The 24,548-nt window shown below is 42.6% G+C and overlaps 1 protein-coding gene across 1 annotated transcript; it reads right to left on the bottom strand.

Moving 5' to 3' along the window:
• Positions 1 to 6: 6 nt before the first annotated feature.
• On the bottom strand, positions 7 to 23,988 carry LOC118322410 (importin-13-like). Its single transcript, XM_035654081.1, has 22 exons — positions 23,889 to 23,988; positions 18,140 to 18,267; positions 17,716 to 18,072; positions 17,029 to 17,282; positions 13,448 to 13,588; positions 12,549 to 12,690; positions 11,781 to 11,947; positions 11,379 to 11,499; positions 10,947 to 11,094; positions 10,630 to 10,811; positions 10,317 to 10,343; positions 9,967 to 10,101; positions 8,163 to 8,315; positions 7,661 to 7,741; positions 7,412 to 7,549; positions 6,355 to 6,451; positions 4,346 to 4,398; positions 2,644 to 2,710; positions 2,411 to 2,469; positions 2,202 to 2,291; positions 1,870 to 2,051; positions 7 to 1,741 (listed from the first exon to the last, which is right to left on the bottom strand). The coding sequence occupies exons 2-22, from the start codon at positions 18,200 to 18,202 to the stop codon at positions 1,645 to 1,647; spliced, it is 2,754 nt and encodes a 917-aa protein (XP_035509974.1). The 5' UTR covers positions 18,203 to 18,267; positions 23,889 to 23,988; the 3' UTR covers positions 7 to 1,644.
• Between the last annotated feature and the right edge of the window lie 560 nt (positions 23,989 to 24,548).

A 24,548-nucleotide genomic window follows, 5' to 3' on the forward strand; every position in this document is an offset into this window, starting at 1 on the left:
TTCACCAGACAGTGTATTTTACAGCCGTCACATCGCTTCACCAATAATGTCTCTGGCATAATGGATGAGCACAGAATGTCGGTGTTAATTCTTGTTGCAAAACGCTGAATAACTTTCTCAGAGATCTTATGTTTTGTTACTGAACTCTAATCCTTCTCGGTCCTCTCCAAGGCAGTGACCAGATGGATGAAAGGATTTGGGTGGCTTGTTCACAAGCAGTTTGTTAGGCGCAGTAGTTGGTGTCAATAACAGATAGATAGATGAGTCTGGTCAATGATTACCACTGGCTGGTCATTCCAGTTGATAATGACGTTAAATAGATGGGTGTGATTGCCGGTGAGGTGAAATACTGGACATGCCTGGTCAGTGTTTAAGAAAAGAGCAGTCTGAATGAGCGTGATGTGAAGAAATGAATGGGCTCTTTGTTAAAAAGATAGGAGGAAGTTATGGATGTGTACTGTAGGTCCAATATAAGTGCACTGAACAAGTGGAAAAAGATACATCTGTGCACACACAACCTCTCAAACATACAGGTATGAACACACGCATACACTCAAATACACAGAAGTGTTCAGCAATAACTGTTAATATGCACAACTTGATTAATATTTTTGCACGATTACAGTGACTAAGCAGTCCATCGTGAGGATTATTAACCCCTCCATACTCTGTTCCCTTCTCAGTTTCCATCTTGTGCCTTCAGCTACCATAATTCCTCTCCAGCCTTCATTCTGGGTAGTCCTGCTTTACCTAAGGGACCAATGCATAAAAACCACTCCCTACAACCCGAGGAGACTGCAGTATGGGTGGGACTGTATGTACATGAGGTACTAACAGCCCTATACACAGAGGGCTGGGCAAGAGAGCAGACTGTTTTGAGTCCAGTTATGTGGTTTTAAGCTTTCTTTCCCCACTCATACCCCCCAAAAAGGCATCTATATAAAAAAAAGGACAAATTCACAAAACATTTCATGATAATTTGGCAAACGCAGAGATCTCAGGGGCACGAGTGGGAGTAATTATAATTGTATTAATGTAATCTTTCCTGCAGAATCCCCTCCTGACATTGGACCTTCTCTCTTCCCATTAGCAGCAGCAGGACTGACAACCACCATCTTTCTATATGTGTATACATATACATTTATATAATTAATTTGATTTATTTTGAAAAATAATGTCAAGTAGCTACGTACGATACCACTACCATTTCATATGGATGCTAATCACCAGGTAACAGCCTAGGAACCACGGGAAGATCTAGAAAGGCAGAACAAGACAGAGATAGAAGGAAGCGTGAGGCAGCATGCTGGGAGTGCTGCTCGAAGCTCTTCTAAAGAAACAACCTTTAAATAAGAGGAGGGAGGGAGAGAGAAACAATCAATCTCAGAACAGAAAAAAAAATATCAGAGCAGAGAGGAGGGCCTCCCTAAAGCCACCGGGGATTTCATATCTGTCCATTAATCCGATGGTAGGTCTGTGCTGGAATGGTTCCATGTCTTGTCCTGCGGCGGGGTGGGTTATCATTACAATCATTTCACGATATCTTCACTGATGGGGGTTTGTGAGAACTGTATTGTTGTGGCATCCAGCTGTTTTGCGCTGAGGGCAGAGGTCACGGTTAGGTGAGAGTTCAAGGGCAGAGTTTCAGTATTCAGCGGCGTACTCTGTACCATGGAGCCCTCTGCACAGTAGTGTGAACTCCTTCACTATGTCCTTCACCCTCCTCTTGTTCACTCGCTCTCTGCATGATGGGGGAGGCAGTAAAGAGAACAAATACATATCATTATATATGCGGAAAATCACGTGTATGACCAACTGAATGGACTCATTAGCGAAATAAGCCTGTAAACAAATGTCCGCCAGCCTTACCTGAGTATCTGATGTGAGAAGTTGTCCTTCTGTTCAATTGTGACCCGTGATGACGGGAACCCAGGAGGCTGCAGCGCCTCCTTCAACCACACAGCGAGCAGAGAAAAGCAGTGCTTGTTCAGAGAGAAAAGCACTTCTGCAAACTGGTCCATCAGGCTCCGAGATGCCCCGCCCCCGATGCCCTAGAGAAAGCGGGGAGACAGCAGGGACTTAATTACAATGAGAGAAGAAGAAAAGTTTATGTGTGATAATTCAGCCAACTGCAGCGTCAGTGAAATGAATACAACTTTTCTGTGGCGTGACGTGGAAATGTGTAATGTGGTGCTTCTCACCTCCAGTACAGCCTGGATCAGCAGCTTGCCGTCCTCCTGTACCACTCTGGCCAGTGGAGGCACGTCAGAGCAGTGGGGTAACAGTTCAGTCTATGCCAGAAACACAGAGACAGTCAGCACAGTTAAAGCAAAATGACTCATTTATAAACATGCATATTTTCAAAGGTTTCAAGTTGTGTATGTCTGTGTGTGTGTGTGTGTGTGCTTACAAAGAACAAGCATGTTGACTTGACTGTCGGAGCCTCAGGAAATTTGAGTGACAGAACTCCTAGAGGTGGCAGAGGGAGTCAGAAACATAAATAAACTACTGGAGGATGGTGTCAAACATTCACAGTTTGTACTTTGTACTGACAGGCACATATTTTGCAGGAATTGTAGCAAAACACCCAGAATAGAGTGTAGGGACGGTGTGTGTATTTATGTAAACAATGCGCAAACTTACCACAGTGGAACACTGCTTTCACGTCAAGGCTCTCAGACAAGAACAAATCGGGCTTCCGTTTGAGGGCCTAAGAGGCAGATAAAAGCATTAAACAGAGTATGTTTCTGTCGGCCCGACCCAATCGGTACTGCTTCACCACATTCCACTGCATAAGCTCCTTCAAAATACTGCTATCAACAATACCCGCTCAGCCTGGTAGCCGGATCTGACAGCAACACAGGACTGAGAACAGATCTGCCTACCAGGCTATAATACTCTCTCCATCTGTTTAGGAAAAACTATATCCAAACTCATACAGAGATCCTCCAATGCAGAACTCAGTAGGTATAACAAAATTGCAAAAACTCAAACTTTGAAATCATTGGAAACTTAAGTCAAACTAAAGGCAATGATGGTTTTGTTTCTTGAAATCAATTATATTTGAAACATTACTTTTCCTTGTTTTTGGTTGACTGGATTGAATATGCAACAGAAGTGTGTAAGTAATTAACATGTGCAGATAAAGAGAAATACAACTCATCTCGTAATAATGAACTCATTCAGGATGGAGGAGAGGAGAGAGGGAGAGAGGGAGAGGGAGAGAGATGAAGGTCAGATCTATCCAAAGATAGAAAACAAAAGGAAGAAGAATGAAGACGGAAGACAAAAATATAAAACAGAAGAGCCATCAGCCAATTTGTCTGAACTGATTAATATTAGTTGAATATTAATTCATTTGGGCTTTGATTGGCTCTGGGCTGGAATGATTTCAGAGGAGGACTGGGCTCAGAGACTAACCAGTCACCTGGGACCACAACGCTATAACTGACGCCATTACATCATCTTCCCAAGAGTGCTGCATCAACTGAAATATTTCATCTAAGGTGCTGAGGGTGCTGATGTTTTTTTCAAAGAGCAAATGCCCCGATGTTGATTTTACAAAAAAAAGGGAAAAGATTTAGTAAAAATAAAAGTGCTCAAAATGGTGGATTTCCATGCATATGTCCACACACAAGCACTCATCAACAGCCTGTTGAGCTGCATAATAAATCAATATAGTTATTAATAGAAGGTTTACACGGCCCTCTCTGTGAAACATGAGAATTTCCTGACATCTTTCCAACATAAAATAAATGTAAAAAATGCATCGTCATCTAGCAAAAAAAAGGGGGGGGAAATACTGTCATTATCTTTCTTAGCCACTGAGAGGTCTTTGGAAGTACAATGTCTTCATCTAACTATGCCAGCAAGTTTATATAGTATTGTTAATAAATTATATAAAAATAATACAGTAGTGTGATTTTTAGAAGTCATTCAAGATCTCTGCCTAAACTACCTGAATACAGTGTGAGTGTTACTCGTAAGAATGATAAACATACATGATAAAGATTGGTGTATTATCAAAGCTTTGTATACTTGGTTTGCATATCAGACTGATTCAGGTGGTCTCTGCAGGTAAAATGGAAACCCTGTATGTACTTTGTGTGGTGAGGTGACTGTTAGAATCAAACGCGTTTGAGGAAAGACAGGCGTCTCTGTCTCAAACGTTCCCCTCATGTTTCATTCCACTGCCTCGCCTATGTGATGGGACACCTAAGGGCCCAGTAACAAAGAACAGAAAGAGGAAGAGGGAGAAGAGGACAGAGAAACAGGGAGAAATTAGAAAAAGAGAGAAAGAGAGAGAGAAACCCAAAGTGAATGAAATAAGAAACCAAAAACACACCTGAGCTTGGAGTTGCATAAATGAATCAACAATATCAGGATGATCCCTGGGTCCTAAAATATAATAAAGATGAAACTTAAGAAATCATAAGAGAATAAGAATAATATACAAACAGCAACTGAATAGATTCAACAGTCATGTGGAAATAAAAGAGAACTCAAAAATATTTCATTGAAATAATTCACACGTGAGTAAGGAACGAAGGGGAGAAGGGGAGGGGGGGCATATGAAGCTTTGGCAGAGTCTTGGAAGAACAGACCGACCAAAAACAAAAAACAGGCAGAAGACAAAGACATGGGTCTGTTTGGAGAGAAAAAAAGAAAGAAGTAACGAGAGAAAAAGAACAAACCTAAAAAAACAAAAGTGGGTTTGGAGTGGGAACCCAGGAGGCACCTCTGTTACTGTTACAGTTTGGAGGAAAAGGGGCACCAAACCTGAATGAACCCCCCTTTTTACCTCCTTCCCAGGAGGTACTGCTAGCATTGACGTGATCAAACAACAAGCAACACATTTCCTCTCAGACTGAAAGAAGTGCCTCTGGGGAGGAGGTTTCTGTAAAGGGTCCATTCAGAGCTGGTCGATAAGATCCCCTTTGCTTCAAAGGTGAACCCATAGCCATCAGTATGAATCACACTCAAAGATCAGGATAGGTTCTGATATCACTACCTCCCTTATGCTGGACACAGACTACGAGACTTTTTAAAGTAGGACAGTTTGCAAATGATGCACAATTAAACACACATTTCCTGTAGAAGCTTCTGGACTGAAGAATTCACATCAACATTCCTGACTTTCAAACATGGTTTTCTCCGATGGCTTAAGATTGATGTTGGAAGGACTCCAACATCAAACTTGTTATGAAACAGAACAAACGTCTGTAGTAAGCGCCCAGCTTTAGCTGTTCCCAGACTCCAAACAAGTTTCCTGCTCAATATCCCCCTCCAACCCCTCATCCACACACATCTCTCCCCTGGAGAGAATACAGGGCTTATTCAGAGGGCTGTGATGGAGAGCCTTACTCTAATCCAAGTTGTATTGAGCTGGCCCGCCCTGCTATGTTATATGTCAGCCAACTGAATAAGCTAGTGGTGTCTGTGCTGTGACTGTATCCTGAACTGATACTGTCTACTGAAAGGCACCTGCTCAGAAAAGAAAGAGTTTAGAGGCAGGAGGAGAGGCAGCCATTACTTAACCAGTCAAAGCAGAAAAGGAGGAGGGGAAAAAGGGGACAACACAAAGGGAAGGGGAGCAGCAGACAGAGCTAGTACAAGTACTCTAACCTAAGTGTAGTGGATGAAATTATATCATCTTATTCATGTCCATCTTATGCTGAGTGAAAATCAGAACCTAAGTCTGGCCCCGGGGTCACACACATAAAAAAATGTCCGATCAACTTTGAACACTTTATAAAATCAAAGTAAATTTCATGCAGCCCAAACACTGAAACAGTAAATTGAAATAAATAAATAATAATAAAAAGCAAATGCAAATACTAGTCTGATAAGTATAGAAAACACTGCAATCAACAATCACTGGATACACAAGTCTGCATTAATAAAAATGATCATTTGAGACTTTTTTACTTCAACACATCAAGCAGACAGACCACTTTGTGGTTCCTCTTGCATTAATGAGTAATGAGAGCAAACGTTTAAAGGTCGACTGTGACAACAGAGTCAAATCACCTCTAACCTTTTGTCATTTTTTCTATTTGTGGTCCCCAGGCTAAGCTGTTTTATGGTCTGGAAATACAACAGCATGCCAGTCTTCAAGTACAATTGCAGTAGGACATGGGAGTATATCACCATAATATACACAATTTTAACTATTTGTTTTCTTTTATTTTTTACAAATTTGTTTACAGTTTCATTCCTTTTCTCTGCTACACCAAGATATGATTTTGGACCCTGTGAAATCAAATATGATCAGAAACATTCAAAAGGTCTACCACTGATATGAACAGACACATTTGACAGTATTCACAGTCCCGCCCCTGATGGACCCCCTACCTTGCTGGAAGATGGACAGTGTTACCGAGGTAACTAGCTCAAACAGAGCCTTGATGGGTGGGAAGTGGTCTGTCTCACTGGCAAATATATGCACCATCTGAAAACAGCAGGACTTCACGTCAGACATTCACCGTGTTAACTTGCACACAAGAAATCAGGTTATTGGAAGGAAAACAGGCTACATCACAAAACCACTGAATGTCTTCACATGCACTGCAGAAACCTGATTACTGTGAAGCCTGTTTACATACAGCTGGTTACTATCAGAGTCCTACCCCACCCACCCTGGTATGTTTTAAGTGTATTAGTAATATATAACACTACTGCATGCAGTTTTTATTTTTTTGTCATAGCATTTGGACTGACAGCGTAGTGAGAAAACAAGCTCTGTAGTGAGAACACAGTTTTTTTTTTTCTGACTGCGCAAATGAGTCGGAATTTTACAAATAACCTACCGTTTTCTGACTAGACTTGTGATTTGTGACGTGGGCCTATATATTAATAAATGTACTGTTCAGCTGTGGAAACAGACTCATTTGACTTTACTTTAGCGTGATTTTCAGTTCCAGTTGGATTTTGGATTGATTTAATCTGAATGCAAAGATCCACTGCTATGATTCATGTGCACATGTAAAAACCACACATAAATGGTCAGGAAATTAAGTTTCTCTAGCAGTAATCTGTGTTAACGCTACCTGTTTTGACTGGATTTCTCTTAAAGAAACCACAGTTTAAAAGAAAGATGAAAATAACTGCATAGGCACATGTACACACACACACACAGTGTCACTAAAATTGCAAAGTATTATCATATTTATTATAGTTGGATTAGTAAATTGTTAAAATAATATCACTTGGGCAATTTAGTTTAGGTGGCTGGTTTAGTCATGGATATATACTGTAACAAACGTATACTGTATTCTCATTAACCTTGGGCTCATTGGTGCATAAATGATTAGCTCATACGTAGCCTTTTTATGACAAATCTTAAAATGCATGTAACAATAAAGAATACTAATGTGTGCTTGTGTGTGTATGTGCATGCGTGAGTGTGTACCTGTCGTGTAAGGTCAAGGGCTGAGGCCTGGGGAATTGTACTGTACATCTGCCCAAGCATCTCACTTAGCTGAGACACCATGGGAGCAAAGTCATGGAGCAGAGTCTTCACCGACTTCTCAAAGATGGCGCACACAGCCTGAGGGATGACATGAGATCAGCTCTACTGACATGTATAAGTGATTATTTGGACTGATTTCTTAGAAAGCAGAGGTTTGACAGTATGTGGCCGCACATGGCGATGACTCACCTCTACAACCTGCGAGTCGTTGAGCCACTTACTGAGTACAGTCTGTATGAGAGCAAACACTTGTTGCAAAACCACCACCACCTGAAAAACACAAATAAACCTCATTCAAAAAATAATGAATAAAAAGTTATAAACAAGCAGACATCAGCAATTACACATGGGCGAATTCAGCAGAATGACTGCAGTTGACTGACGGTTGATTTTCCCTTTGGCCACGCTCACCCCTCTAACCAGTGACAACCGATGTATTAAGCAGTGGTGGGTGCTGTAAGCACCATGTGCCCTGCTGCATTTCTCAACTACCAAACTGCAGTGTAGTGGATAACGAAGCCTTTCAATGGGACATACTGTTTGTGTTAGTAAATATCTATCATCCATAGATTCAGCCTGCTGCTGATAGTCAATGCATTCGTCCCATCACCCAACCCCACGGGGATTATTAAAGTATTTCTGATTCTGATTCTGATTCTGATGACAATGACGATGGTGTGTGGTGACTGACTGGGTTTGGTCCAGGTGGAGGTGGGGCTGTTTTGACAGGTGGTGCTGAGCCGTCCGCTGACTCATCGTCCTGCTTGCTGATGTCGAGCGTGGTGAAGAGGTTGGACAGCAGCCCCAAGATGTGGATGATGGCTAACTTATTGGAAGGATTAGGCTGAAAGCAGAAAAAGAAAAAGAAGAAACAGATTATTTTATCTGTGAATTTGCTACTATACAACCTAACCCCACTATCCATCTTGTTCATTTAGCGCATCGTCTGCCTGCCTTGAAAAATAACTGCTGACATATTGAAGTTAAACAGACTGTAAAAGCTAGACTGCTACCATGCTGCTATCCTCTTGAGTGCCCAAATACCTTGCTGTAATATTTATGCAACTGTGTGAAGCTAAACTGCTACAAACTGTTTTATTTTTTTTTCTTGTATAGTCTTCTTTCATTGTATTGCCTATGGATGCAATAATAATGCTTTTTGTGAAATGAATGAATAAGTTACATAGACAGTTAATTGAACACTGTGCGATTTTGGTTAGAGAGTAGAGTAGAGAGAGTAAATAATTATTATTTAATCAACAAAATAATTGGTAGACAAATATTTTTAAACCTTAACCCTAGTATACAAAAAATATAGTCATGTCAATGAGCAGGTTTTGAGGTATTTCAGCAATGTGACAGAAAGAAGGTAATGGCTCGTTCTCATACCACTTTTCTAAATGACACGCATCAGAATGTGCACACGCACGCACACACACACACACACACACACACACACACACACATCTCCCGCAGGTAAAATGATTAATTAGGGTTTCACTGGCAGCATTTAATCATTGCTCTGTCTCCATGGTGACGCAAAAGAGTGCAAAGACTGCGAAGAGGAGTGTCACAGCCACAACTCTCATCTCTCCCCTCATAATGTTGATGCTTTCACTGTACAATAGTCATCCTGTAAGAACAGAGTGTGCACATGATGCTTGAAGCCAAATCAGAGTGACTCCCTCAGTGTTTGCAGTCAGACCCATCAGACATCATGGTCATTCACCCCAAGATGTAATGTAACCTGAAGGTCTCCCACTAGGTGCCACTATTTGTCCGGCTCCAGACATAGCACCTGATTTCCTAGTCTGATGTAATGCCAATACATCAAAAAGCTAGACAGAAAACAATAAGATAGGGAGGAAGTCAGAGAGGATGGATGAGACAGTGTGTGGCTGTGTGTTGCGTGAAGGGTAGGGGTGAAACGGGGACTTAGACACGCAGAGAGAAATGAAAAGCTTCATGTAAGCTGACATCTCTATTCACCTCACCCAAGGTTTTAGAACAAGGGATCAGGAGAATTTCCACTTCGTTATCTACACATACAGTAGATATCAAAGTGTGTTTTTTTTAGATAATATCTGCTCCAAATTCGCACCATCCAGCATGACATTCTGAAACTCTAGGCTCTATTGGACATGACATTTAAACAGGGTAAAAGATTCCTTTTGCACGACTGTGTGCATGCACATGTAAAAGCATGACCTACTGTAAATGTGTCTCTGTAGGCATTTTGTTATTTTCTCAATTTATCGTCTCTCTTGCTGCGGTGTGTGTGTGTGTTTGCACGAGTGAGAGAAAGTGTGTCTTTGCTACTTCCATGTGAGTCACTAGCCCATGGTGCAGGGTCAAATCCAATCTGGTCCCGCAGAGAAATGTTCCACTGCAGTGACACCACACAGACACAAGGCCTGTTCCTATTGGCCAGAGTCCAACTGTGCCTCTCCTGTGTTTTTGTGTGTGTACTGCTATATGTTGGTCTGTGTACGCACCGTCTCATCCGCTAGCTTCTCCAATTGCTGAATGTAAGGGGTGATGAGAGAGTGAAGGTTTCTTAAGATGTCTTCCACAGGGAGAGCGGAAAGCAGGAAGCCGAGAGCCTGCATCAGCCACATACACTGACTTGTCTGCAAGAAAAGATGATGCCAGGTTCAGTTCAGGTAAGCAGTGAGCTTGAAGTCACATAAAAGTGTTATAAAGAGACCATAAACACATGCTATCATTAGACTCCAGGCAAACATGTTACATAATTCTTTCACAGCATTCCTTATTTAAATGTCACTTCTGAACTGAGTGCCAAGACAAAAAGAAAAAGTGAATGTGAGAGAGAGCACACACTGACCTTGTGGATCTGCTTTATAAGCACCTCCTTGAGAGAAAAAACAAAGTCAGAGTGATGGTTCTATTCTTATGAAAGCACAGCAAAACACGCCCAAATTAGCAATAAAAAGTAACTCCAAAATAATAATAACTGAAGTCATTTCAAAGAGAAATCATTATTACTGGAAACAGGAATATCACAAAAGTCTGCAACACCATGGCTGATAGAGTGCAGAAGAAAAATGTTAAAACTGATTATTATTGGCTCTGAAGTCAACTGGGTGGAAAAAAACATCATCATAATAGATAGAAGAGGTATACATGTGTACACATACCTGAGAGACAGCTACTATGTTGGTTGCGTAGGGTGGGAGGTCATATTTGCACTCTCTACAAATTTTCTTGAGCGTAGAGACAGAAGAAACAGAAAGGTCTGGGTTCCCCAAAGCCTGAAGCACCAGGGGCAAGACACTGCTGAGCATCACTGGGTGGTCTGCCAACCATTCAGCCAAAGCACCTAGTGGGAGATTAACAGTTCAGATACAGACTGAGAAACAATGTGTGTTGCTGGGCCTGTGATATCTATAAATGACTCTTAAGCAATGTGTGCCAAGATCCTTTTAATTAACCCATGAAACTTATAGTGTCTCACCTATAGTGAACATCACTGTGTCTGCTAGTTGGACATTGTTGATGCTGATTCTGGGGATGAGTCCTATCAGGCCTGGGATGACGTCAGAGTAATTCACATCTATCGTCTCTGCTATGGACTGGAAGCCATACAGTAAGGCTTCTGTGTGCTGGAAAAGGAGAATACAGTCAGTGTATGTTCTGAGCATGTCTTTGATGATAAAATGGCATTTCAGCAATGAAAAAAAAAAAAAAAGTAGTGAAAAAGTGAAAACCAGATTCCAATAGTAGTTTAAATCTGGTTAATATATTTTTTAAACGTGTGGACCTGTGTTGAAAAACGGTTTATTAAATCTAGTATGACACATTTTAAGGACTGGCTTCTGTGCAACACTCAAAGAAACAGAAAATAGTTCACATTTTCTCTTTGCTCGTCCATGTATGTCTCACCCACCTGCCATGATGTGGGTTGCTCTGCATTAGTCAACAGTCTCCCTAGTTTATCATACAGGTTACTCAGCAGCTCTGCTCCCAGCATCTCGTACACGTACATGAGTGTGTCGGAGATATCCACCCTGAAGAACAGACATGCACAAACAGACATTTTAGGGGCACGCAGTCTTGAAATGTTATCTGTTAATCTATCTGCCAGATGGGTTTTGCCCTCTCAGCTGCCAGTCCAGTGACAGTCTATTAGAGTAAAACACACGCATATGCTGACCAATCATCCTGTCAGTGGGTAATTTCTGAAGCACTTAGACTGTCACTGAAATACTTGCACACAACAGTGCACAGTGGAAATAGACATGTACAATAGTCAGAGGCAGGGTCAGGCATACAACACACTCACACATACCTGTAGATCCTGAATTGCTCTTTCTCATCTGAGGACCAGGATGCGTACTCCTGGTCGGAGGGGAACTGGGCTTTGTGTAGCAGAACATCCACCAGCTGGAAATATACTGGCCTGTAGACCTGCAGATACACTGCCTGCTTATCCGACTCAAATGACATCATTTCATCCTGAGGATGGAGTAAGGAGAAAAAAAAAAAGTCTTGGGTTTGGACCATAAAATTATTTATGCACTTTACAAACTAAAAGAATCTGTTACGGCTCACACAGGATATGAACCCAAGTATATTTTACAACATCTATCGTTCATTTATCACTGAGAGAACAACCACACTATAGATTATCTATAGTGGAAATACACATTGCGTGCTTGCACAAACCAAGAAATCAATTATGTTGGATAACCTAGATGACAAAAAGAAAATTGTTTCCAGGAAAGCCATCATATTTTATTATTTGAAAACTGTAGCAAAAGACCAGTGAGACCTAAGTGAGTAGCACATTCACTCAATCAGGGTGTGCAGGGAGAGTTAGTGTTTTTATACAGTCTATTTAAAGATAACTGGTTTAAGCAAGTGCCTATCGAGCCTCACCACACTACAATAAGCAAAGGTTATTTTGTGGACTGACTCTACGTGCCTAGAAAAGGTTATAGGGAAAATCATGCCAGTTGGAAAATATACACTACCCTTCATTTGTACAACTACCACAGTAGTAGCAGTAAATACAACAGTGCAGTATAGGATAGGGTCAGATTTTAACATTCCTTACTTGTAGTGTATACCAGAAGGTGAGTGTGAGCGAGCTGGTGGTCTCATTGACCGGGTAGTGGCCGGGGATACCTGTACAAAACATGATCATATTGACTAAAGCCAAAAAGCTCTGCCAGTGATCCACCTGCTCCAACAGAGTCCTAGACAGAGAGGTGGGTGGAGGGGAGAGAGAGAGAGAGAGAGAGATTTTTTTTTTTAAATTTAGCAGCTGTCCAGTGCAGTTGATAAACTAGCAACTTTCTCTCTTTGTGTCATTCAATCAGGAGAGCCAGCAACACATAAAAACCAGGCATGGTGTAAGTGGAGACCGCATAGTGAGACACTGGACAGAATATTGCATCATTTGTTTTAGTGCAAGTTAATGTTAATTTATGAATTAATGTTCTTCTTGCTCCTACAGTTTGATGTTTGAGATTTACTGTGCAGAGTTTGACACTAGAAGGATGTCTTTACATTCATGTGCTGAAAGGGGAAAGTTTCTCTTTGCTCATTGAAAATCTGCTTTAAAGGGCCTTCAAGCATGATTTGTGACATCACAAATACTGTGAATGTCCATCCTGGTCCAGTATGCAACTTATACAAGTATTTGTGCATTTTTATAGAATCTGGTATTTTTAATCAGGTAGAAGGGGTAGATGCCTCTTTAGGGATTTTAAGGTGGAAATGATACTTTTTGTGTAAAAAACACATTATTGTTCCAAGCAGACTACTTATATATGTCATACTATATATGTCAGGAAAGGAAGTGGCCAAGATGTTATTGTTGATTGGTCAAAACACATTTTATATGTGTTGCTTCAATAGCATATTTCAATTAAAAGATAAATGTCCAATAAAATCTTCACACTGATACAGACGTACATAATAATAAACACACACACACACCAACCCACACACCTGGAGTGGTTTTCTCCCAGTGTAACGGCGATACGGCAGATACCATGGCAGGTCTCCATGTCTCCATTCTGAACAGCCTCTCTGAGCTGCTCCTGTAGAGCCAGCACTTGAGGAACCAGTTTCAGCAAAGTGTTCACATATCTACAATCCATGGTCACACAAACACAGACAAAAAAAGATGAGAATTGACAGTTAGGAGTCCAGTTAGTTTAAAGGAAAGGAGTTTAAAACCAACACAGTGCTGTACAAGTGAGAAAAACATGGCATGCACAACCAGGGAGCCTCCACTGGTGAATATATAACTGACTCACACCGCTCAGAGCTAAGTTGATATATTTATTGCTCCTTCTCAAGACAAGTGTTTGTTTCAAATCAAATCTCAGTTCAAGTCAGTCCAACCTCTGATCCAGCACACCCACCCTAAAAAACCCACACATCTACCAGGGAACCAGAAAATCTATTCAAAGCTCCTGCTCAGAGCTGCGCTGCTGCTGTCAGTTATTATTCTGTCTTCTTCCTGCTGTCTCAGCCATCTATAATTCCCTCACTCCGGCTAAAACACACACATGTGCTGACACACACACACATACACACATACACACACACAAAAGGGAACACACATGGTTAAACATACTCTGCAACACAGGCTCAGATCTGGTCATATGGCAACATCAGACAACATCTTCCCGTCATCCTTAATGACAGCAAGTGAAGTGGTGACATTTGGAGATAAAGGGCAAGCGTGTGTGCGTGTGAATGCCACTGAGGATATTATGTGCATGTGTAAATACTATAGATGTGAACAATATCATGTGTGTTAGTCCCAGGGGGGTTTGTGGTATGCAGGAGGTGCTTCATCTTTCAAGAAAACATCAATAAGGACATGGGTCCAGATCGATGAATATTCATCAATGACACAGCAAGGTTGTGTGACTTCAACAGGGAAGGATCATTTATCATTTCATCATTTACCCAATAAAATACCCCCAAATTACCAAAGACCAATCTCAAAAAAGTTCTCAGAAACCAAAGCAACATCTTCAGATTACTTATTTTGTCCAATCAGAACCCGAGACCCTTCCTAAGCCCCACCCCAAATTTTGAGGATGGTTAAAAGATAAAAGCAACATACGCAGTATATAGTTACACCATCAGTTAAGAAATGCAAAACACTAAAAACTAGCTAATCTAATCAATCATTAGTTACTATATATATATATATGTAAATATATGTCACCTAGCACATGGCATATCTGAGTACAGGGAAGAAGAAAGTTGATGGAGGTTCTGACCGAGTATAGAGCAGGAGGGAGCGGGACTTAGGAAGGGTCAGTTTACAGCGCCACAGCAAATCCTCTCAAGGAGAAGCTAGAACCAGAAAATATTTGGCATTTTTTATTTGATTAATAAAACTATTGGCAATTAAGTTTCTGTCTTTCGAATAATCACTTAATTGACTTACTGTTTCAGCATTAATGTAATTCCTTATAGAACCATACGAGCCAAACAAAAAAGTGCCCAGAAAAAATGCATCCTCTGCTCTGCAGGTTAAATGCATGTCTTACCGCGGTTCTGGAAGCATTTATTATTCTAAATTTCCCTCAGGCCCCCTTAGGAGCCGAGGAGCCAGATAATGGTTCTGCGTAGCGTTATAAAGCTAAGTCCCCAGCTCAGCAGCCTACACTGACTCAGCCTTCTCAGACGAGAGCTCCACCCTGCTGAGATGTGTTGTGTATGAATCTGGCCTCCATCTAATAAACCCATACCTGTGTGTGTATTAGCCTACATCTTCTGTGTTCGGCTGCCTGAGTAACCCCCGTGAGAGCAGCGCAGGGGCCGACTGCAATTTGCTTGTGTGTATTTGTGTGTGTAAATGTGAGTGGCAGATTGCACTCATGCACTCAGAAGATCATTCATTTTTAACAAGGTGCTTTGCAAATGCAGGTCATACACTCTTAGCTTAGGAAAAGAGACTTGGTGTGTATGTGATACAATTAAAAAGGCAGAATGGATTTGTATGTTTCCCCATTTCCCTTATAAAAGATGCCATTCTGGAGACGGTCTGCTGCAGTCTCCTCTCCCCTAACTCATAGTTGCCTGTCCTTTCCTCCTTCGCTCCCTGCCCTGCTGTTATATACTTTCTGCCTCCTTCCTGACTCCTCCTTTATTCTCTCCCTCCACCACCTCCCCCCCATCCCCCACCTCTGATCCCCTCTGCAATTACTGCAACACTCCGAGACAGGGGAAATGGGTTGCCTAGCAACAGGATGCAGCTGGACCAATAGCATCCCCCCAAATGAGTTGACTGTAATGTGTTTAAACAGAGGGAGAGAACAAGAGACAGGGAGGAGGGCTTAGTACTGATAGTGAGAGGAGAGAAAGGGGAAAGGAAGAGCACAAAGAAACAAGAGGCAGAGAAAAGATAAAATAGATGAACAAAAACGGTAGAATCTACAGATGGAAAAAAGGTGGGGTATGACTTCGTAGAGAGGGTGGAGCTAATACCGGGTTTTCTAATAGATTAATATCTTTCCCTCCTCTCACAGACGCAGACATAAACACGCCAAATGTATACCCATAAGTTGCACACTGCTCTGACAAAAACAGAGGCCAAATGTGTCTCCAGAGACGAGTCAAGATTTATGGGAGGACCTGACAAACTGGCAAACATGCAGGGCTGTGATCAGTGTGACATGAAACGAGAGACAGACGGAAAAGGAAATTGAATTTTAAAAAAATTGACAATTGTGAAAACAACTGAAATCCAGAAAAGACAATCTGAAGAATCCCATCTCTCATTAATGTACTCTATCCTAAAAGGAGCCCAGCAACACTTGCTGAGGCTGTTCTACCTGTAACTCCACTGCCATTAATCGTCTCCCCTCCCCTCCCCTCCCCTCCGCATAATGTGAGTGTGTTTAAACTGACTTGTCAGCAGCAACTTCACAGATCTGAGACCCTCTTGTGTGAGAAGAGGTGCAGAGGTATGGAGGATGAAGTCTTTTATTCTTGCACACTTTCACACCTTCCCCTGCCCTCCTCCTTCTCCTAGTACCCTTTCTTCTCTTTGCCTCGTTCCGTCACCCCCACCCTCTCTCTCTCTCTCCCTCTCTCTCTCTCTCTAGGGGAGGGGTAATGGGTGCCTGCCATGTCTGAATCAACCAGGGCATGATGACATCTCTACCCAGCTCTGTAACCATAGCAACGCCAGCCAACCGAGAAATGCCGCTCTCCTCCCCCTGGCTGTCAACTTGCCCTGTATCAATCCCTCCCTCCCTCCTTTTCTCCATCCCTTCCCGATGCCCTTCCAGTGCCTACCCTGTATGTTTCCTGCCCTTGGCAAACGCATCTTTTTTTATTCTGTTCTGCCTCTCACTTTTCGCCCCTTCTCTTCTTTACTCCCTCTTTAGATCATATATCTGGAAATATCTCCATTTTCCATTTTTGCTCTGGTGTAATTTCTCCAGTCAAAACCATGACAAGCTTTCATGCTGTGTAGGATCGTTATTTCATTTTTCAGCCTTTTCTTGGGGGTTGGCCTGCCAGTGTGAGTGCACACACTGGCAAACATTTGTACACACCTTTGAGAGTCAGGCTGTGAGATGGCGTTGACGATTGCCTCTACCGCTGTGTCGAAGAGCTCTGGGTCAGGCAGGGCGCTGAAGCAGTCGTGCACCAGGCTTTCGCTCTCGCTGAGGGGCACATCCAGCAGCACCCAGGATGACAGGCAGCGCAGCACGCGAGCCTTCACCGCCCCGGGGCTGTCCGTCCTTCGCAGCAGTTGCTGCAGTAAGGGACACACTGACCCCCACTCCCGGCCCAGGGCACCCCGAACCTAGAGGGACGATGATAAGGAGGGTCAGACTTCCAGTGTATCACTCATGTGTAATATGTTCCTTTGCCTAATCAGAAGGCTTGTTTTTAAGTCTTTCTACATTGGTGGCAATACGATTTTTTGGCAGCAATATGATGCTTTCTTGATACCTAGCATTAAATAGTCTAATATGAGTTAAATTATGATTTAGATTATGTATCTGGAAATATTTCATTAATGAATAAGTAATCTGACTAAGCATGTACTGCCAGCTTAGGTACTTGACAATCTCTGTGCTAGAGAGGTATGTACTATATATACACTATACTATGATTAAGTACTAAGGTTTGATACCTATTAATGAACAAATTAATCCAAAGAAACCCTGTGAATATTGGGACAGGTGGCCATCACCACCTGCAGAGGCGGGAGAAGGCAACAACTGCAGACGTACCTGTCCTTTTCGGTACTGCGGCAGGCGGCTGGTCTGGAACTCCTCGGGCAGGACGGTGAGCAGCTCTAGCAATGCCAGGCAGCGTGCCCGCCCATCCACCCCGCCCCCCTCCTCTTGGAACACCCGCACCATCTCTGCCACTGCGCCAGGCCAGGCCTCGGGCATTGTGTTGAGTGCCAGAGAGGCCAGGGCCACACATAGCCGGGTGAGCACCATCTTGGAGCCGGAAGAGAAGCAGGCAATCTGGGAGAACAGCTGGGTCTTCAGAGACTCGTACTGGTCCGTGGGGATGTCCGACCAGTAGCGAGAGATCTTGGTATGAAGCGCGCTAGCACCAAAGTACTGAATCTCTGGCACCTGTGAAACAAAACAAGATGGATGCATGGATGCTTTTCCATTTTGTGTGTGTGTGTGTACATTGTACCTTATCTGGGCTGAGTAGGGCCCAGCAGAACTGCCAGGCTTGAGGCGAGACCTGAGCCTGCATTAGCCATTTCTGGGCCAGATTCTTGTTTTCTATATTGGGATCATAGTACAACTGGTGGAGGGCCTGGAAATAAAGAAGGAAGAAAAGAATAAAAGGGAGAAAGGTCAGAAGAATTCATACAATCTGTGGATGAATGTTGAGTCATGAGGGGATTTGTACAAAGTCCATTTGAGAAATGTTTCCAACTACACCCCTACTACACAACAGTGCATGTCAGAGATGACAGGCCAGCTGAGAGAGGACAAATGAACTTATTTGAGCTCTTGTTTGGAGGAAAGAGTTGGTTACCTTGAGAAAAGAGCTTCTTTTATCACTAACAAATAGACAAACGCACGTAGAAGACAGTTCACCTCGAAAACCTGAACAACAGAGAAAGCAATGACCTGAAAACAGCGCTCTCTGAAGTACAGCTCTGAGTAATTTGAGTACTTGAGTGCATGGAGAACAAGAAGGAGCAAGCCAAAGAGAAAGGAGATAAAGGATGAGTGTGAGAGAGGGAAATAAAAGAAGTGAAAAGGGGAGCATTAATTAAACAGACACCTCTAATCCCGGCAGTGCCAGCAGAGAGGTTTAGGCACTACTCTGCAAAAATCGCCTGTTTTTTTTTTCCTCTCTCTCTCTGTTTTTTTTTTTAATCTCCACACACACACATCCACACACACACACACACACACACGACACTCACACACACACGCTCACTGAACTAAAACCGCTGGCAGCCAGCACTAAGTGTCTGACAAGCAACACAGGGAAAAAAAATCTATTCAGCAAGCTTCTGATCCTTGTCTTTACCCCTGAAGCCTGCTCACATCAATTCATCCACCAGCAGTCATTCTCTCGCTTTCTTTCTTTTCATTTCTCTCTCTGTATTTGCCTAAAGTGTCCGCCCAGTTTCATTCCATCCCTCAACTCTCTGTCGTCATCTCAGTCTTCCTCTAGAAGAAGTTCAAGAGAAGTTTAGGCTGTCAAACAAGGGAGGGTGATTAATGCTGTAGGAACCAGTACGGGTCACACAGTACGATGGTGCTATTGCAGCTGTAGAGAGGAACATCAATACCAAGTCAATGCCTACTGGAAGCAGAGTCTCAGGTGGTGTTCTCTCCCGTCTGCCGTCCTGCAACACAATTATCTGTCTCCCCTTACTGTACGAGACTCTGAACACGGCTGGCTGGGTGTTAATGAGGTCAAAGAGTCAGGTGACATTTGTAGGTGTGTGAGAGACGGCTATAGGCGCAGGTACAGTATGGGAGAATTTCACTTTTTCTTAGCTGGTAGGTCTCTGTACTCCACTAACATGCCGTGTTTAGCTTCTTATGAGAATCTCTGCCCTTTCAAAGCGGTCTGAATGAAAACCACTGCAACTACAAAAATAGGCTGTGAGCCCTTTTTTCTTTAATTTCAACACATGAATATAGACAGTGCTGCATGACAGAGCTGATGAAATATGAAGGTGTTATTGTGTTTGCGACTTGGCAGGTTCCTTCTATGGATCATTATCACGCCTTCATTCCAGAAAAGCATTATCATTAGGATGTTTTTTGTTAGTCAGCTCCTTTCCACCCTTTCTGTAAACGAGGCTGTGATATCGGAGTTCAAAGCAGCAGCCGATCATTACCGCAGACCACTGTGTGATCGCAGACCTCTCCTTATCCAATCCACAGCGCTGGTCTGTCCTGCCTAGGTTTATTATCAAAGCACGAGACACAAAACCGTCTGTTCACTTTGCTGCTTTAATCTTCTCACAAAGAACCACCGCCTGTCTCCTCCTAGAAATCACGGCTGACATGCAGCAGTTCGTTTAACTAACTAACGGTAATTGGCTATTATTAATTGGTTCTTTAAAAAGAAAGCATAAAATGCACATCCCTTGAAACGGTAGCGTTTTTCTTGCTGCTGAAGCAACTAATTGCATCCACAGATGGTGGCAACACGCCTGAACCACCTGGCTTCACCTGAGGATGGCGTCCTCTTGGCAGACACTGCCAAAGGTCATTAGCCTCCTCTACAGTCACTTTCCAACGGGAGGAAGGGAAGAGGGATGCAAGTGAAAAAACATGGCAGATTCTCCATCTGCTCTGACACATAACCACAGATTTACTGTAGCTGGTATACTCCTGTGTGCTCACTACTGAGCCCTGGAGAATAACTGTAGTGTAGGTTTTGATCTGCGTGAACAAACAACACTACAATACTTCTACTACAATGATACAAAACATCAAGGACAAAGATGCAGCAAATCAATGAAGCAGGAGCCATTGTCAGTAAAAGAAGATTTCTATTATTAAGTGCAATGCAGGAGATGTTGATAAAGATAAGCAGATAGGTCTCAAAGAGGACAGCCTTTATGTTTTTGTTCCCTACATGCTCATGAAGCATAAGTGCACAAGCCTACACACACACACACACAGGACATAGCAGGTAATGGCATCTCCCTGCCATAGGTTCAGTGTGTTTTCGAGCCATCTGTCCACTCGAGCGTCACACTCAAATTCATCACAGTGTTGATGCTGTGCTGCAGAAGGCTTCATCACACCACTGACCCATCATGACTCTGCTCTATAATTGTGAGAACCAAAGACATGCAGAGGAATGGTGATTAATGAGGGAACAATGAAGAATAGTTTGTGTGAGAGTGTGCGCGGGTGGTTGTTGACAGCACACAGCCAAGACAGAAATTAGGAATACCACGTTGCCAATAGTGATAAAATCTCAGCACATGAATAGCAAACAAACCCTTGCACCAAGTGTCTCAATATGGAAAGGTTTACATGAACAATTTCCTTTTCCACCACATAACACAGATCACCTACAGTCACTGAATCAATGTATATATGATACCATAAGCATAAGAAATAAAACAACAAATGCTAATATGCTAATCTGAATGGTAATACTCATCACAAAGCCTCTTTTAGCCTCTCCAGCCACCACAAAACTACTCAATACAAAACACGTCATTCTTCAGTGTCAAATTCTCCCTCTGTGTTCTGTAATACGAATCATCTCCTCTGCTTTTAAATGACATCAAACCATTTTAATAAGAAGACTGCACTTGCTGTCACATACATCATAACTTTACATGAGCACAGTTTTCCAAAAGGCAGAGGTGCATCACAATCCAAGAGCCAGGAGTCTGGAAGTTACGCACTACTGAACGGACCTTGACAGCCACATTGACCCAGTACTGCGCTGTGCTTCTTTCTGGTGTTACAGGAGCTGTTTGTCTCTCGGCAGAAATGCAAAATGACAATACTGTTTCACAGCAAACATAGAGCTCTGAATTTCTTCTATAATCCACTTGCTTCGTAGACGGTGATTCTAGATGAGGCTAATTATAGTCGGGCGGAAACGTAATGCAGTATATGTACCTATTCATTATACACACACAAAGATACTGACAATGTGGTACTTTGTTTCACAGACCAAAGACTGAACAAAGAGCTTTCTATTGGACACATACAAATGCTGGGCCAGGAACCATCATCTCCACCACCATGTCTACAACAAGCACACACTCCCCACCATCCCACTGTACCACAGTGACAAGTCTGCACGGCTGCTCCTTTTTATTTCTTCTCTTTCAACAACTGGTTTTGCTCTCATCACCTTATGGGAAATACCATTTGACCCTCTACTGACGAGCACTACAATGTGTCTGCTGGTGGTGTGTATTTTTACAGTTGCCAGTGTTGTGACTGGCAGAGAGGATAATAAAATCGCCGGCAGTAAAAGCAACGTCTGAGATTTTTCTAAAGGCATGAAGCTGATGCCCTGACACAGATACTTACATGATGCTTTTAGGTGCACACACAGATTATAAAGAACCCCGTCGTCTCCCTCCCTCCAGTGAATGAACAGCATTGTGCAGTTTCCATAACTAATTAAGTATAAATATGTCCTTTTAGCCAAATGATCTAGAAAGAATAAAAATAGGGAAAGAAAAAAAATGATTTCATTCAAATTCTCTAAATATACTTTCTAAATATAATTGAGTGTTAGAAGAACATCTCATCAATTTTGAAATTAAACTGTGTTGTTATTACTAAGTGCTCATAGCCTTCATGAGACATGATATTTCAGATGTTCTTTGTCATGTTTCATCGGCTAATGAGATTACTGATGGCGCTGTACCACTCGAAGAAGACAATGATTTAACTGGACCTAAAAACCTTAAACTGTACAAACGGAAAAAAAAAAAAAAGGAAGAAATTAGAATAAAATATTGTGACATGTTATCATGATATTTTAGTAGCTGCTTCCCAGTCTCTTAAAAAGAGGACAAGCTTGAAGTTTGAAGGTCGGGGTTCAGTGTATAAACATACACTGCAACAATGAATTCACAGATCACATTCCTAAACGCGTCTTAACTTAAAATTGTTTCTTGAATTAACTACACTGACATTTAACCACTGCACCCATCTCCCGTTTCAGATGCTCAAATGAATCACAGAATGCCGAATATACATCTGACAGGTGGCTCTGATTATTTTTTTGATGAATATCATGCACTATTTTAGCTTGCTTGGGGTATTTTGGCAAGCGAGGTTTCACTTCCACTGCAGATGAGACACGACGAGATGAAAAATTGCTTGATCCAAAAAAACATTCATCCAAATCTATAAGGTTTGTATCAGTTCACTAAAAAAATTAACCTAATACGTCATAACAAATGATTTATGACCCTCCCAGTATAATTAATTATACATTTACTTAGGTAAGCATACAATATGTGCTAGTGTTTTCCCTGATTTTAGTTAGACATACTAAGCATTTTCTTTAGGCATAGGCCGGCCCGAAATAATAACAGACCACCACTTTCTTTACCTGTAGACATGAAACATGAATAAATCAACAAGGAGATTACCCACAGGGACACAGGACCTTGCTCACTGTTTATCATTCGTCTTCCTCCTTTATTACACCACCAGAAAGCACAGTACCAGGCCAGAGCCACTTCCCCCACAGGAATGTGCTTCTCTCCCTCAAACCTGCCTCTAATCATTTCTGTCGCATCGCCAACCTCCTCTCACCCCCTCCTCTTACTGGCACTGTCACAGACATCGACCCCGTCCCACCCTCCCCTCATCCCCCAGTCCATCTCATCACATCAACTCTACTCTTCCACAGGAGCACCTTTCTCCCTCTCTCCCTCCCTCCTCATTGTCTCCCCACCCATCCCCTCCTGTCCGAGTCAGTGGCCACCCAGCAAGGAGATTCATCACAGCAACCTGGCAGCCACAGGCAGCGCGCACACACACACACACACACCACACACACACACCCCCCCAATATAAGCCAATCTAACAGACCAAAACAAGAGCCAGACAAAGCATTTTACAGTGACTAGAGATGGAAAAGAATTGGCGGGCTGCAACCTGTTATTTTGCCTCTCATCCTGATCTCATATTTTCTAAACATTCACGTCAACACCTAATTTAAGACATGAGGGGCCTATTAAACTCCTGTATGCAAACACAGCAACATCATCTCTCCACACGATATCAGTACTGTACAAATTGCTAATAATAAGTGGCTACAAGGGCAGATGAGGCTCTTCTGCTGTCCCTCTCCAGCTGGCTGTCTCCACTTGAAACATGACCACTTGTCTTTAGTACAAACCCCCCCGGTGCCTGTACAGGCTGCTGGTTGCTTGACACAGAACCGACTGGTCCCAAAACTCCACACTTCTCTACGTTTTCCACAGGTGAAAGTCCAAGGCGTCCGGTGTGGCTACTATCCTCCCGGCGGTCTCCATATCTTCCGCTGACACGGAGCTGTCAAATGATTCAAAGAGGAGCAAACACATTCAGGAGCTGACACCACCGTTAAACTGTAATTTACAGACAGTACCGTTTCCACAGTAGCAACTGAATATGTAAGTCAGAAAGACCATCAATCTGAACAATAAAGCTGACACGAGAAGCTAACCGGCAAGCTAAGTCTCGTTAGCTCTCTTAACTTAAAGAAAGCTAATTAGCTGTCGCTAACCTAAAACACTATAGCGCCACTATGCTAACGCCAAACTAGCTAATTGTAGCAATGGGGATGCAAACTGACTTGCCCTGGTGCCAAAGAACCAAGCGAGAGAAAGATGTACTATCACTTCAAAGCGTCTCAAAGGCATTATCTTTAACAAGCCCGTCTCCGTACATCAATCTATACCCCGTCTAAAGGAGCGGTATTGGCACACCTTTCTGTCCTGCGACGGTACGAGTTCGATTGCTGGGCAGGCTCCCTGCCGCTTTCTGCCGATGCTCCGTCACGGGAGCTTTTTGCTACATTCAAGCACTGTGGGAAATATCGCAATCACGGCCACCCAATAACAAGGTGAATAAAACAGCGATTT

Source organism: Morone saxatilis, unplaced genomic scaffold (genome assembly GCF_004916995.1).
Source record: "Morone saxatilis isolate NCDOM2014 unplaced genomic scaffold, NCSU_SB_2.0 Contig12, whole genome shotgun sequence".
In the NCBI taxonomy this organism is placed as follows: Eukaryota; Metazoa; Chordata; class Actinopteri; family Moronidae; genus Morone; species Morone saxatilis.